The sequence below is a fragment of the Thunnus maccoyii genome, chromosome 4 (assembly GCF_910596095.1).
Source record: "Thunnus maccoyii chromosome 4, fThuMac1.1, whole genome shotgun sequence".
In the NCBI taxonomy this organism is placed as follows: Eukaryota; Metazoa; Chordata; class Actinopteri; order Scombriformes; family Scombridae; genus Thunnus; species Thunnus maccoyii.
In genome coordinates, this window is record NC_056536.1 from 13,709,501 (window position 1) to 13,725,633 (window position 16,133).

Genomic DNA, 16,133 nt, shown 5'->3' on the forward strand with positions numbered 1-16,133 from the left:
ACATGAACATAACATAAGTACACTTTATGCATACATACATGCATCCAGAGACACGGTTTATATGTTGTCATCTACTAAAACCAAATCATCTAAATTATTGTATAGGTTTCCTCAAGTCAGCCATCAACACTGAAAAGCAGACCGTCTATAAATGTTCCAGTCAACAGCATCTTTCTCATGCACCAAGCATATTCAGCACAGTAGCCGGTGGATTGTGACCTAATCCTGAAGACTGCCTTTAATGGAGGCCTTAGCTACCACCCACGGAAAAAAATGGAGCCTGCAACTTATGCAGTTTGATTCTGAAAATCACATAAGACCTGATTAACGGAGGATAAATGCCACGGATGTTCACATTAAAGCATAAATATTCATGATGGAGGGCAGAGAGAAAAAAGTAATATTTATGTCAGATGAAAGTATATAACGTTGAATAATTCACCACACAGGCCATCTATAATTCATCTGGTTCGATTCTATGATTAAAGCATTTGAATGTGTTCGCCAGGGGTGTTTACATGTTCGGTCTGAAGCATGTTTAACACAAGAAAAAGTCCCTTTACTGGAGGGGGGAGGGTGGGGGTCCTTTTCAAAAGAAAAAAAGTAGCTGACAAGGGATATCCCCCCTCCTCTTCAAGATTTTCTGTTCAAAACCTGCCCCCCCTCCCATCCCTCCATCCCTAACCCCAGCTTTTTTTTTTGCTTTGCCGATCATAATGAATGAAAATGTGCAGCGCCGAGTTTCTTGCTGTCTTTCTTTGCTCACTTTGAGGCAATGAAATCTTTGAGTTGAGCAGCTGAATAGATATTAAAGGAGCTCTGCTGCAAAGGTCTGGGTGTTAAGGAGGCAGCAGCTCTCTGTATTTATGTTGCATATACATGTTCTGGCCTTGCTCTGACTTCACTGTCTCAGCTTCCTTGGCCTCCAACCGGGCTAATTATCACCCTAATAGAAGACCGCTTTGCCATTATGAAAAAATGATCTGAGAATATTGAGAACAGCACACAGAAGAATTAGTCATTTTACTGATTCGTTGCTATTTATACAAGTTTACAGCTTCAAAGCAGAATCATAAGATCAATAATTTTTGGATTCATTTTGAAAAGACTGAACTTTCCGTGACACGAACATGTGAAACCTTCAGAGAGAATGTTCTCTGAGCTGACTTCCTGGCTAACATCCAGCCCCCTGACTGCAAAGACTAATAGCTTACCACAGCGCTTGACTTGCATGATCACAAAGGGCCAGAGCTAAAAAGGGACAGACAAAAAAAAAAAAAAAGGTGTACTCACTGAGTGCATAGGCCCCGAGAGGAGATGGGTGTCCTGACCCAGCATGTTAGACATCATGAGGGCGGGCAGCTCAGGGTAGGAGTAGGTGTTGAGCAGGCCGTTGTGAGGCAGGGAGTGGAAGGGGTACCCTGACTCGTGCTCCATGAGGTGCAGCAGAGAGGGGTCGGCATGGTTAGGGGGTGTGATGGGGGGGATCTCGTAGTCTTCATCCCCCGCTCCTCCTCCTCCACCTCCACCGCTGCTTCCTCTGCCCTGACTGGAGTAGCTCTAGAAAATGCAGAGAAAAGGAAAAGTGTGAATAAGAAAGGAATGCGTTTCTTTTTAGGAGCGGATGTATCAGGGAAACTGAAATCACAGCAACCTTTACTCATTTATTCAGTTTTTTCTTCATGTCTGCATAATCTGTATCCCAGCATATATTTAAAAAACAAAGGAGATGCAGTGACTGGCCACAGATAGTCAGACACTTACATCTATGGACAATTTAGAGTCTGTAACCCACCAACAGTAATTTGCTTTTCTTTGGAGCGTGGGAGGAAACTGCAGCACACAGAGAAAAATACACAGGAACACAATGAAAACATAAATTGCACCTGTATCTCAAAACAGTGCCACATTTAGTCACAGTATAAATAAAATAGGAGGCTGGTTCCAAAACTTGAATTCCTAAGAGGAACTTGTCCATCAGACAGTCATACTGCTACACAACATTTTCATGGAGAATTGAACATTTGTAACAATCAAGGAGAGGAACAATTAACAAATGATGTTCCACAGTAGTGGTGTAACGGACATAGTTGATCTGTAATCCGTATGGATCGCCCCCCACGGTTCGACATGCACGTGAACCGTGCATTAACTGCAAAATTTAATGTGTCATTGGAGACAAAGAAAACAAACTGCTGTAGCTACAAGTCATGGACAGACAGCGTGTCGCTAACAGAGATTTTGAAGAGCAACGACCAACTGCTGCTAATCAACGTTAGCGGTGCAGTTTTCCCTGGTGAATGTTTGTTTGGTGGCTCGTTCAACAAGCTGCAGGACAAGACGTGTGTTCATGTTTGTAAGTTATCATCAAGTTTTGATGATGTGGACACAGGCTCATTCACTACCGTGTTTAAAGGAGGAAGGTATCGTGCCTCATATTGCACTTTAACTTAACAATTGAGTATTGAATATTTTACATATTTAAAGATTTTATTTAAACATTGGACATCTTGAATGTTGTTTTCATCTAAGACCATGGACAAAGTTATAATATAAAGTTATATATGTCTCCCTTTTTTCCTTTTTTTGCTGATCTGAAAAATTATCCAATCTGTGACTCAAAACTGTGATATGATCCGAACCGTTGCACCCTTATTCCACAGTAATTAAAAAGCATCACAATTGGCATTTAAATGCACCTGTTGATATTTGTTGTTCAGACTCGTATTTGCAGCAGTCAATTCAGACTCTGTTGCTGGAAATGAAAATAATTAGAAATGCAAATTGTTGCACTTACAAAAGTGTAAAGAATCCATTCAACAAAAACGTATACAGCAAATTAATTAGAGTTAGACAACAACAGCTGCTGTACAGAATAATTTGCTTCAGAAATCTTGACAGCTTTAAAGGAAAAAACTGTCAGCTTGCACGCCTTTTAAAAACAAATTCATTATGTGGAAAAACACCACTGACAGTCACTTAGTGGCTATTTTATAATCTCATAATTATAATGTCAATCATATTTTCAGAAATAGAAAACACAGGACCAAAGAAACCTCACATTCCTCATTATGAAATGTATCCAGTGTGTCTAAATGACCCCCAGCACATAAAACAGCACAAGTTTTATGGTACTAATAAGGTGATACATGAGCAGAGCCCGTGGTTGTCTTTTCCAGGGCCTATCTTGACATAATATTGCACTGAGAAATATGGTTTTGTGCTCTCAAAAAGCATACTGAGGGTATTCACCAGGGAATGAAAAGCAATTTTGTCAGAGGCAATCTGATGCCAACTCCCCTTTATAATGACTGAAGAAAATTAATCATCACAAATAATATTCCAGTGTCAGCCATTCAAGAGCTTTTTAATAGAATTTTTATTATTCATGTCTCGTGGTACACATCAACTAGTCCGTTCTGCAACATTTCAGAAATCAATTCAATATCATCTTCGTGTAGGCTGTCATCTCGCCTGCCAGTGCAGCAATTCATCTTGCAAACAAATACTTTTAGCAAACAAATGGCAAGAAATGTAGAGGAACAGCTACAACGTCCCCACCAGCAGAACTGGTGCTTGAAGATAGGATAAAAGTCTCATAATGTGCACTATCATTAGAGAGCAAAATAATAATAATAATAATAAAAGGGAATATGTTTACTATCAGTGGGTGATGTGCTATTTTCTCGTCCCATAACACTCACTCTCCTTACTTGATGCTTGCTTAGAAATATTATCACTGACAATTCCCTTTTCCCACAATAGGTTTTGCAAATGTCTTCATTGTTTAACATTTACTATTGTTGTCTTTTATTATTAGTGTTGACAAGCACATGCAGCAGGTTTATTTCAATAAAAATAAAAACAAATCTCATGTTTTTGTGTATCTATTCCTGGCTACATAAAGTATAGCATCTGACTAAGTCTTCATACAGTCAATTGGCTGGACTGTCAATTGACAAAACTTGTCACATGTGTTGTTTTGTGATTATTTGCTCACTCAGAGACACTCAGAGCAACAGCTAAATGACATAAGAATAAGTCTACAGATAATAGAGAAGAAAAAACTGAGTAGCATTTGCATAAGTGGCCATACCATTGTTCCTGTCCTGCAGTGATTAATCAATTAGTCAACTGACGGAAAATCAACTGGCAACATCTATTGAAATCAAATCAAATCACTGGTTCCAGCTTCTCGAAGGTGAATATCTACTGGCTTCGTCATGTATGAAAAATAAACTAAATATCTTTACGTGTTTGGACTGTTGGTCAGACAAAACAAGATATTTGGTGTTGTCATGTCATCACCCTGGACTACTTTCTCACATTTTATAAATTTAATTAAATTGTGTTAAAAAAAATATTTAATTTAAATGAATCAATGATTCGAGAAAATAATCAGAAGATTAAGTTGCGCAAGAAAAACCAAAAGGAAAAAAGGACTTAAGGCGTTATTGTAAAGATGGGGAGGTAATGATTGTGGTCACGATTAGAGAAAACCAATATTCATTGTTGGCACTGGGAAGGGAAGTCACACTTCACCCACCCTGTCATTCTCCCTGAGAGGTGTTGCATCAAACAAACAACTCTTTAAACAGCTAGGGAATTAAGGTATGTAATTTAACATGTTGAAAACAAAACAAGTGTGTGGAGACATAAAAAACTTCTCAGTCGTCATTTAATCAACTGTAAGCACAGACATTGTTCTGATTTTCTGTTTATATAAGCTTGAATCACATTTTTCATTTAAAAAAATGTGCATTACTCATCAAGCACTCATACAAACATAAATGTTTTCTTAATCTCTGGTTAAGTCAAAAGATGCCACATTAATGCTGAATAGTAAAACAATCTTAATGTTGATATACCTCTACAGCCTAGATGACGGTTTTTGTGCGACGTAAACAAATCGGCATTGATCCAATGATACAGGAGAATACTTCATGCATTTTGGACAGTTCTTCTCCCTGAGATGAAACATAACGGTTGTCATACGCATGTTCCAAGATTTAAATGCTGTCAGAGGCTATTTTATGGCCGCGCCTTCCATCGCTTTTGTGAATCCTTTTTTTTTTTTCTTCTTCTTCTTTACAGCTTCTTATGATGCCCTTGGAGATAAGACATGGGACAAGGACATCACAAGTTTAATATTTTCAAACATAGATACATAATTCATAAATATACTGTCTTTCAGCACTTGGAGGAGAGTGGATAAAAGAGAGAGGGGTCAGAAAGAAACACCAAATGTTGATTCAGCCTTCTTCTACTAACCTTCAACCCCTCTCTCCAGAGGTGAAATTTAAGCAAATCTGTCATTTTTTCCTGGACAAGGACGTTACTTTGGACCTTTTGAAGAGCCTACATGTCAATTCTTTGCTTATTTCGTTTCTGTAACTTAAACACTGCAAGCTTCATTTGTAGCTTGCAGTCAGTTGTGATTCGACACTATATTGCTCACAATCTTTAACGTAGTTTATAGTTCTGAGATGTTGCTCTGAGGCATATTGACTATCATCATACATAAAGAAAACCCTGGTTCTTTTTTTTTTTTATCTACGGAAGATCAAGACTGACAAAATCTGACTTCTAATGGCCTTAAAAAAATACATATATATATATATATATATATATATATATATATATATATATGAAGCACACTTTTCACTTTATTTATTGTTTGCTTTCAATCTAAGATATTTACTGTACGTTGCACTGTCTAATGAATAAACCATTCCGATGTTACAAGCCATATTACACTAATGATGTTCAATCTCACATAGCATATTCTAAAGCTTAACTAATGCTGCACAGGACATGACAAAGGGGGGGAAGTGTTTTTCTAGCTGTGTAAGATACTGTACCCAACAGTAGTATGTAACAGTTTCATAATATTTCATGAGACGAGTATGAACTATGAAATGCACATCATCTTTGGAAGGAAAAAAAATTAAACCTTAATAACCCTGCACAGTAAAAAGCTTTTTCATCACACTGTACAATTTCATTGTTAAGCTACTAATGAGGATTGTGTTTGTAGAACAAATACTTAACTAAGACTGTTAAGTATCCAACGCTGGCACTGATGCTTGGTGAGAGTCTTAGGAGTCTTAGGATTGTTTTCCTTTCTTTTCTTTTTTTCTTTTTTTTTATCACAAAGTGTGTTAATCTTGTAAATCTACCTCATTCTACTAGAGCAGTGTACTAGCTATTAGCTTTTAAGAGCAATAGCAGCTGAAAATCTTTATTTTTTCTGACTTCCAGTGGTTTAACTTTTCTCACTGTGAGCATGGTGCTTCAGTACACAGTGACATCACTGATTGGTTGCAGGTGCAACAAAACCAACATCTGACCACACCCAAGCACATCCTGCAGTGATGCGTGAAAAGGTCAGAGGTGAAAGACACTTGAAACTTTCAACCAGATAGAGAAGTAAAACACAACCCTTTTTGCCCGGTGTTACTCTTGGAGACAGCGTTAATCATTGATACTTTTAGTAGCTTTTTGTTGGCGTGTGTTTATTTTCAGCAAAATAAGGTATTGGTGCAGAAACTCAGACACCACACAGAGATACCCAGTCCTACAGTTTCTAACCTTTCTCTTGCATGTGAACCCTTCCTGGTTTGTAACTATCTTTCTCTTAGTTTGTGGGCACTTCATATACATGTTCACATCGTTAATTTCAATATTAATTTCAATTTAATTGTAAGCTATAAAGGCCAAGTTAACAACATGTTTACATGTACACCTTGACATGTAAGCTTTTAGGTTGAAAAGCCTCTGCAACAAAAATATGTTGTATACTGTAGCTTCAGAACCCTCACCTTGTCAAGTTATCTTAAGTAATTAGGTTATGTTAAGTGGAAACCAATTAATCAGCTCAGCTAAAAGTTTTCTTGACATAAATGACTGGGAAGATGAGATTAAGTCATTAGCCTGGTGATGGAGTCATTTGTGGCCTATGAGGTGTTTAGTGGAAGACAGCTCATCTGGGAACCACAATGTGTTCGTGTGCAAAGGGAGGAGAATAAAAATGTTGCATGGCACACCGGAGAGCTTGTCATAGTTGATGTGGGTCCAAAGTCCATTGTCAAGAACTGTCTGTCTTTGATGGACTTTGTTATTATAGCTTCAGTGGCTGACACACTCAAAATGTTTCCTGTAATATGACACACTGATAGGGTGTTGAAAACAACTCATCAGAAAAAAAACAAGTCCTTTGCGTCATAAAACCAAATAACTTTGAATGAGTATACAGTGTCCTATGGAAAGTCATCCAGCCATATGCTACTTTGTGAAAAAAAATGACAGAGCAGCATGGTTTTGGCGACAAACAACAGCTGGCCATGCATACATAAAGGTCTTCACGTCCAGTCTGTGTATTCCAGATAGACGGATGGCAACAGTAAATCTTTAAAACATCTTACAGCCCATTTCAAAATTCACCTTCAAAGATCAACCTTGCAGAGCAGAGAAAGGGCAGAAATCAAACTCATCATCAGTGGGTGCTACATGGCTAAGGCTTGCTGCACAAGTGACCATTACAGCGATGCTCTGCAGGGTCCACAAAGGCTATCTGACCTGGCTTTGAAATGAACTCCATTTGGGTGATGTATCAACAAGAGCAGACAGTGTAGTACAATAGAAGGAGAATGGAATAGCAGACCCACCGGGCTGACTGACAGCAAGACAGAACTGGGATAAGTGAAGTGTGCAAGGAGGGATGGAGGGGGGTGTTTTGATAGTAGCTCAGGGTCACAGGTAGCGTCCGTCACTAAAGGACAGGTGGGATGTGGTGGGCTTCAACCAATGGCAAAGCAGTGTGCTAACCTCTTCCTGCTCCCCCATGCACTGGTGATTCTCTCAAATGTCACATCAAAATGGATCTCATTTAGGTGGGTAAAAAGGACCTGACTCTCCATTGCAGATGTGGGTGGACCTGTGCTGGATTGTACCTGAACTCTTAAAAACATGGAAAAAAGGGAAGTATTTTCAAAAGGTGTGAAAAAGGGCTGTGTGCCGCACATTTATGTCAGATCAATTAAAAGAAAACAACCTCACAGTTATAGATCAAAGACGAAGGGTGAAAAAATATCTCTGATCTTTTTTTTTTAAATTTTTTTTTAATTTAATCTCTATTTAATCAGTCTCATTGAGATTAAGATCTCTTTTCCAAGAGAGACCTGAGAACAAGGAACACAAGACAAGAACAGAGTCAGACAGAAACAACGCAACTGCACAATACAAGGAATTAATAACAGCTACAAGAATCATGAAAAAACATCAGATAATAAAGCTTTAAAATTTCCAAGGGGGGCATAAAAAATCAAGTTTGAGTGCAGTTTGCAGTTCATTCCCTTTCAAAGGTGTATAAACCTGAAACCAGTTCTGCCAACATTGGTGCGTACATGAGGGATATCTAAGGTTAATTAGCTACTGGATCATTTACTGTCGTCACAAGATTTAAAGGAAAGAAGAGATGTGAGGTAGTTTGGAAGCTTCAACAGTAGAGCTTTATAGATGAATAAAATGAGATGGCTATTTCTTCCTGACTGTAAGGAAGCCCAACCAACCTTGTGATACAGAGAACAATGATGAGTATGAAATTTGTCACTTGTGATCAAGCGTAATGCATTATGATACAAAGGATTTAATTGCTGAAGTGTCGATGGGGCAGCAAGACAATACAGAATATCTCCATAGTCAAGGACAGGCTTGAATGTTGCACAGTAGTTTTACGGTTGGAGGAAGAAAGACATCCTTTGATTCTATACAAGAAACCTAGTTTGAGTTTTAATTTTTGAGTCAAATGTTGAATATGAATCTTGAATGATAGTCTGCTGTCAAGCCAGATTCCTAAGTGTTTGTATGATTTGCAAATATATTGGAGTTTTAATGGCAGGATAGTGACAGTCAGTGGTGGAGGTGGAGAATACCATGTACTTTGTCTTTTCTGCATTTAAAACTAGTCTGTGATTAAGGAGTGATGATTGGAAAGCATCAAAGGCAGACTGAAGACGAGTCAGAGCCTGGGTTGGGGTGGAGCCTGGGGCATAGAAAATTGTATCATCTGCAAAAAAATGGACATTTAAGTATTGACTAGAAAGAATTATGTTATTTATGTATAATGTCAACAGCAGTGGACCAAGGATAGACCCCTGCGGCAACCCATTTCTGATGGTAACAGGGCTTGACTGAGAACCATCAGCAACAACAGTCTGAGTACTCTCTGTAAGGTGAGAGTGGAACCAATTAAACATGGTTTCATTTAGACCTATAGACTATAGTTTGAGAAGTAGGATTTTATGATTGACAGTATCAAATGCTTGTGAGAGTTCAATGAAGAGAGCAGCACAAAATTGTTTTCTGGACAATGTCATCATTGACCGAAACTGCAGCTGTTATTGTGCTGTGACTAAGGTGAAAACCAGACTGTTGTGGCTGTAGAAAGTCTAGAAGTGAGTAAAGGTATGTAGTTGTAAATTGACTAATGATTCTAGGAGTTTTACTAACAAAGGAAGTTTAGATATTTGACAGTAGTTGTTAAGATTGGAATCATCACCACTTTCGTGTAAGGGTGCTACTAAGAAGCTGGAATCATGCCTGTTAAAAAGGTTTGGTTAAAAAATGTGCTAAACGTGTACAGATTAAGTGGACACTTAGATGAAGAAGATATGAGTCAAGACTATCTACAGTGTTTTTGCTTGCTTTTAACCTAAGCAGGGCTTTGTAAACATCTGCGCTGCTTACCAAACGTAAGAAAACCTGCAGTCAGAAGATGCTGAGGCATTGGGGACTCCATCTGTTGGACAGATATGGTAATTTGTCTACAGTTGAATCTACAGACATATTATTAAATAAAAGACCAGAGGGGAGGAAATGATGATTAAAAGCTTCAACCATGGATGATCTATCAGATATGACCAGATACTTATTTGATTTGTGGTGGGAGATGTGACTGTGATGGATTCTTAAGAGATGCTATAGTGTTCCAAAATTTAGTGGAACCAGGGGAACCTGACGACCGTGTGGCTCTGGCTTTGTGGTAACAGGGGGACCGAGCCAGGGGAGCGTGGTGTTGTTGTCATGAAGGCGGGAGTGCAAGGGTCACTCGTTCTTTTGGCTCTGGTAGAGCTTGGAGATCCGACCTTTCAGTTTGGTGATTTTTTGACTAAGCCAAAGGCATCCAGAGCAGTCTGGAGGAGAGGTGAGTGGTGGCATTGATGTAAAAATGTAACTGCAGGGTTAGTTGTAGCAAGCCTGCTGTCAAATAGGCCAAAAATAGAGATGGATCCGTCTGTGTTGTCTGAGTTGACGGGTGGAGGATACACTCTTCAAGTAAAATCCACGTACTGGGTAACCGATATACAGATAAGAGTCTGATAGAAATCGATTACAAGTTAAACAATCATAGATAACACGTTGTAGAAGAATAGTTAAAAACAAAAAAGAGCAAAATAAGAGGCAGTGATCAAGCAGCAACCAACCACACAGCATCGCACAGTGATGACACCGAATAATAACACTCCAATTGTACCAGAACATAAAATTGAAGTTTCTTTAATGTTCGGACCAAAGGCTGTGTTTTTTTTGACAAGGGGACAAGGGGGGCAATACTGGAGTCTCAGCCACATTTCCTATTCTTATTCATTAGAGAGAATCGTATAAATAAATAAAATATGTTGTATCGTAGTCACTCATCCCCCCCAAGGGAACATGGAAGCCCCAGTAATCACATATGGCACAATAGCTCGACCATAATCCCCTTTATTTTTATTTTCATGATGTCACTCTCTTTAAGCCCCTTGCTTTATGAGTCGCAAACGGAGTGGAGAGGGGAGGAGAGGAGGAGCGGAGAGGAGAGGAGAGGAGAGGAGAGGAAAAAGTAAGGGAGGGGTGAAAACAAATGATGTGGATCCCTCATTGTTCTTTCTCTATGCCCTCATTCCAGTCAGGGTAATAAGAGAACATTGTGATTTACTGTCAGTGAAGCGCAAGAGTGCATCAGAGAGAATCCACTGCGGCAGGGGCCATTAAAATAGATTTAACTTCCCACAGTATTAGGCCAGATGTCTACACTTCTATTATATTTCAATCAGCCATGACCTTGGTCTCCATATGATGAGAAAGATCACTAGGAGAGAGGGAAAGAGAGAGTGAAAATACGCGCGGAAAACCAATAGAAATATCAAACTACTTAGTCCCACTAAATCCCTCTGCTCCGTCGTGCAGCATATACAGAGAGAGGCTGGGACCGAAATAGAGCCAAGGTTTCAAGTTCTCTTAAAAGAGTGTATGAATCATTGAGTGCACTCTCGCTGCTGATAAGTTGCTGGTTTTTTTTTTTGGGGGGGGGGGGGGGGGGGCTGTTTTTCTGCGGGGTATGTATTTGAGGAGGGACCAAGGGAGCACGCCCAAAGGAGTGGGACAGTGGGTCGTTTTGATGTTCTTTAAAGCCTCAGATATCAATAGAAAAATGAATCTGTTCATATTCTTCGAACAAGGGAGACGTCGACTGCTCACATCACTATGGATTCTGGTCCTTTCACCTTTCCTTCTAACATTTTCTCATCCTGCCATTTACACACTAATATGTGGCTATTCTAAATTAATCTTTTCTATAATGCTATAAAATCCTTACTGTATGCCGTCTTTCCATCCATTTCAGCCCACATGAAAGCAGAGCAAAGGTTATTGCTTGTTCTATTTCAGAGGCTGATGGTAATTGGACTTATTGGCTGACATGGCCTGACCTACATAAAGAACTATCCCTGTTACAACTCTAACATACAGTCCCTCCCAGCATGGGTGTGGATGTTATGCTGATGTTCCTCTGATGTTCCTCCAGCATTGTTTTCTGATATCGACGCCCCAGTGCTGGTTTAGAAGTAAAAACTGTTTTCAGCCTGAATTCCTGATACTGAAATTGTACGCTCTCTTGAAATTTAAATTCACGCTGTTATATATGTATCTATACTTCATTCTCCCGACCTTGCCAAGGGCTCCGTGCGGCCTCAAAGAGGGAGTGAGATGTGTGTTGGCGTTTTCAGACCCTCAATTTTCATTTCTCATCCTTTGTCTCAAATGTCCCTCTAACTTTTCTTGCAGGGAGAGGATGCAAGGATAGAGGAAAGAACGAGAAACACATTCACCAAAGTAGGGGGTGTTTGTGGGGAGTTGTGAAGTGAGGAGAGTGGTGGTAGGGGTATAATGGTGCACAGTGAGTCACTATTAAGTAACAGGGCCTTTTCACATCAGCATCGCCCACATTGGGTGTGTGGTGCCAGGGTGTACTGAGGTGTCTCTGACTCAGAGAGAAAGCGAATGGGAGAGAGAGACATACAGAGAACGAGAGAGAAAAAGAGAGGGAGGGGGATGGTATGGGGGACATCAGCTGGTCACACAGGCCAAACAACATCTGGGCTTAATGGTTGGTTGACAAAACATTTTCACGTCACGTCATATCACTTGTAACAGAATTACGCTTCTTTCTTTTTCTGGTTATAAAGGTAGAGATTCTGGGAAATATTCTTATTCTTTTCCTTGCTGAGAATTAGATGAAAGGATAGATACTAATCTCATGTCTGTGCGAATGCTATATTTGACGCTACAGCTGGTAGCCAGGTAGCTTAGCTTAACAAATGAGATATAACGTGTTAAGTAGCGAGCCCTATAGTTGTTGGTAACCAGATTTTTTTCTTAGGCTAGCCTTCTCCCTCCTGCTTTCAGTTTTTATTCTAAACTAAGCTAACCGCCTCCAGGCTCCAGCTTCAACGAACAGACACGAGAGTGATATGGCGCTTTTCATTTAACTCTTAGCAAGAAAGCGAATAAGCAAGTTGGGCTCAAACTATTCCTTTGAGTATTTCTCACTTTATTTTTGTTTTCAAAACTATGCTGTAAATTCTTATCCTTAATTTAATCAGATTAACTCATCTTTTATTATTAACTCAGTGTAATTAGAAGTTTGTCAGTTTCAAGGCATTTCAATTTAAATTGTCAAGTCATTACATTCAGAACCATTTCAGGACTTCATCATAAGTTTAAGTCCTGTAACTTAAATGATGAAATGACTAAATGTTAAACTGATCGTTCACTTACTCATCAAATTAAGTTGTTTAGAAACACTGTTATCTAATCAGCGCACTTCCCAGCATGTGTTATATTTTGGTTAAACTTCTGCAGTGAGCCTTACTTTTTACTAAATTGAAGAAAGTTGCGTGATGCAATCTTTTTATGCACGTGTCACGTCTTCTATCGCATCAAAATGAAGATATAAACTTCAACCACTACCCAAAGTCTTATCTTTTTTAAGATATTGGCCTGCCTCACTCACAGATTCTACATTCATTGATTGGCACAGCAATAGCTGCAATGAGCAGTGTGGTGTAAGGGATTAGACTCGAAACTGCCTTATGAGAGTAAAAATAAGTACTACTGGAAATCACTTTACTGAAAATTTAAGGAAGCCAAGAAACTAATTTTCATGGTGAAACTAAATTATTTCATTTAATGTGGTTTGTATCATTACTTTCTAATGTTTTGATTTTAAATGTTATAATGTTTATAATTTACTCTGTTTGTGTGTATGTTTTGTTCACATCTTTTTTGATCAGAACATAATGCTAATAAAGCTTAACTGAACTGACCTGCAGTGAACTGAGAATGACAAAGGTTGTAGGAATTTGTGTATATGAAGTTTAGTTGACATGTGTGAGATCCATACATTTTCTGGAGAAAGGAGTTGGATGGGTGAACGTCGGTGAAATAACAGAGAAAGAAGGAGACAGTTTGAGGGAGTGTCAGAGTTAAGAAATTCACAAAAATAAACTGAGAGAACTGCAGAATGAAACAGACAGAAAGAGAAAGACGAGAACAAAGACAGAGAGAGAGCCAGCATCCAACAAGTCAGGTTTCTATTCTAATCTCGACCATCAGCCACTGTTCTCTTGCAGCCGGCCAAATCGATAGAGACGCACGGCACAGCACGACACCTGAAAGCAGAAAACACAGAGGCACAAACAGGCCGAAACTTGCTACTTCTCCGAAGACCAGTGGCCCCTGCGCTTCCTCTGCTGCAAAGGAACACAATGCAACAAGTGCAACACAAGAGAGGAAGAGACATGCAAAAAAAAAAAACCCAACAAAAAACAAAAAACTTGCCGCTGGCTTGTTTTCTCTTTCAAGCTCCTTCTCTAACCAGTTATTTCTCTAAATCTTTAATTTTCCTTAATGTATCGTATGCACATATACACACATGAACATACATCCACACAGACTGACTGATTATAGGGTGAGAAGAAGCCAGCCAAAACACACAAAAATATATATGGAGGTACAAGTCTGCACAAACACTCAAGCAGATCAAGCCAGATATGAATCCAAGGAACAGTTATTGTCCATTATACAAAATTAGAATATGTGTGGGCGTGGTTGGAGGCAGCCATTTTGGTTTGGCTGTGATCACTCTTCATGCAGCTATTATAGTGTTGCAAAAATATACACTGCAATCAGCATTATTTCAAATGCATGCGAGTGATAATCAGACTGGAGTGAGCAGTTTTTGGGTTCAGAACGGGGTTTATTTTGCCCTCAATAGTGGCTGACGTGTCATTTGCGTCATTTTCAGTCGACACAGAAGTTGCATTAGCTAGGAGCATGTTGATTTAAGAATTGTTATTTCTGTAAGTCGAATTACAACAACACAGGAAGATGATGTCCCCGTTTTTAATTCCACCTATAAAGCTCTGATTGGCTTCGTTGTTTTTCTGACTAGGGAAAGAGATGAGCACAACACCAGACTTATTCGATTCGCTGAAAAAAACCTGAGATGTGGGCAGCGTTTCAGAGGCCTGAAATCAGGCAATTCAAAACTCTGCATTGCTCATTTTCAGTCAATCAGGATAATTGAGATGTTTAATAATTTTTAATTCAACAAACTGTCCCCTTATTAGCTTTGTGTGTGGGCAGACAAAAACAACACTGATCAACAAATAACCTGCCCACACTTTTGCATATAGGCCTGAAACCTCAGCAGATGAACCAAATGGAAAACATCAACATCATCAAAACGTCTGGGAGCTCCATATGTGCAGCTTATATTCCTGTCATGTACAGAAACCATACAGTATTCAAAGCCTTGAAAACATCTTGTTTGAATGGACAGATTGTGTCCAAGCATACAGTAAACGGCCCCTTTAAAGCTGTTTCTGATTAGCGGTTTTCTCTTTTTAAAAGCCCAGAGATGTTATGTGTAATGCAATCTCCTGGCTGTGTCAAACTGCTACCTCAGTGCGTACGCTGTGGAAGACCCCAGACATGCAAACAAAGGAGCCTCTGTTCTGGCTACATGCACCTTTTTCACAGGCACACATCATGTTAAGGCTCGGCTGGGCATCTTAACGCAGTGTTAAAACTTGTATAAAGGCATATGGGCTCCATCTTTCATAATATGTTTGAGTAAGACCATTGTGAAGGTGTCTCTCTGTATCTCTGAGAATTTTCATCAGAAATAAGAAGAATTAAAGTTTTGTATTCATACAGAATTGTAAAAATGTTACTGCCTTGCACCTTAGCATCGTGTTCTTTTACAAATATAGCTAGGGAATACTCAAATGATAATAAAAATGAGGAACACGAAAAAACACCCAAAAAAACAACATATACATGCTGGGGTGTAGACATGTATTCAGCATGTTTATTAGACAGTAATCATCATTTCAAATTGATGCAGAAAATGATTCCATATTTGAACCTCTAATTTGTCTGATTTATCTTCAAAACCAAGCCACATGTAACAAACCAGTGCACTGCTAATGCATACAATTAAGCATCAATTAAGAAATGATTGACTCACATGCACAGCAAGTAGTCAGATTGATGAATCTTTCATGACACATAAAGAAAATGCAGACATCCCCTGGATGTGGTGGCTTTGAAGGTATTTATAGGTTAACCTCTTTAGACCCTTCAGCGGTTAATCATTGTATGTATCCAAGTACTGTTCAGATCCACAGAAATTATGTATTCTGGTCAACACCACAGGACATCCTAAATTACAAGGAAACATGTATAGAATTATGCACAAGACAACTAGAATGTAATGATTTGGCCATAAAAAGATATCTAAATTATAA

The 16,133-nt window shown here is 39.0% G+C and overlaps 1 protein-coding gene across 2 annotated transcripts in view; it reads right to left on the bottom strand.

Annotated features, from left to right (window-relative positions):
- LOC121896372 (thymocyte selection-associated high mobility group box protein TOX-like) overlaps positions 1 to 16,133 on the bottom strand; it is an 81,796-nt gene that overhangs the window by 25,324 nt on the left and 40,339 nt on the right. For both annotated transcript variants that reach the window (XM_042410216.1, XM_042410217.1), the window contains one exon: positions 1,294 to 1,560. In XM_042410216.1, coding sequence (XP_042266150.1) covers positions 1,294 to 1,560 — 267 coding nt within the window. The remainder of the gene's footprint in view (positions 1 to 1,293; positions 1,561 to 16,133) is intronic.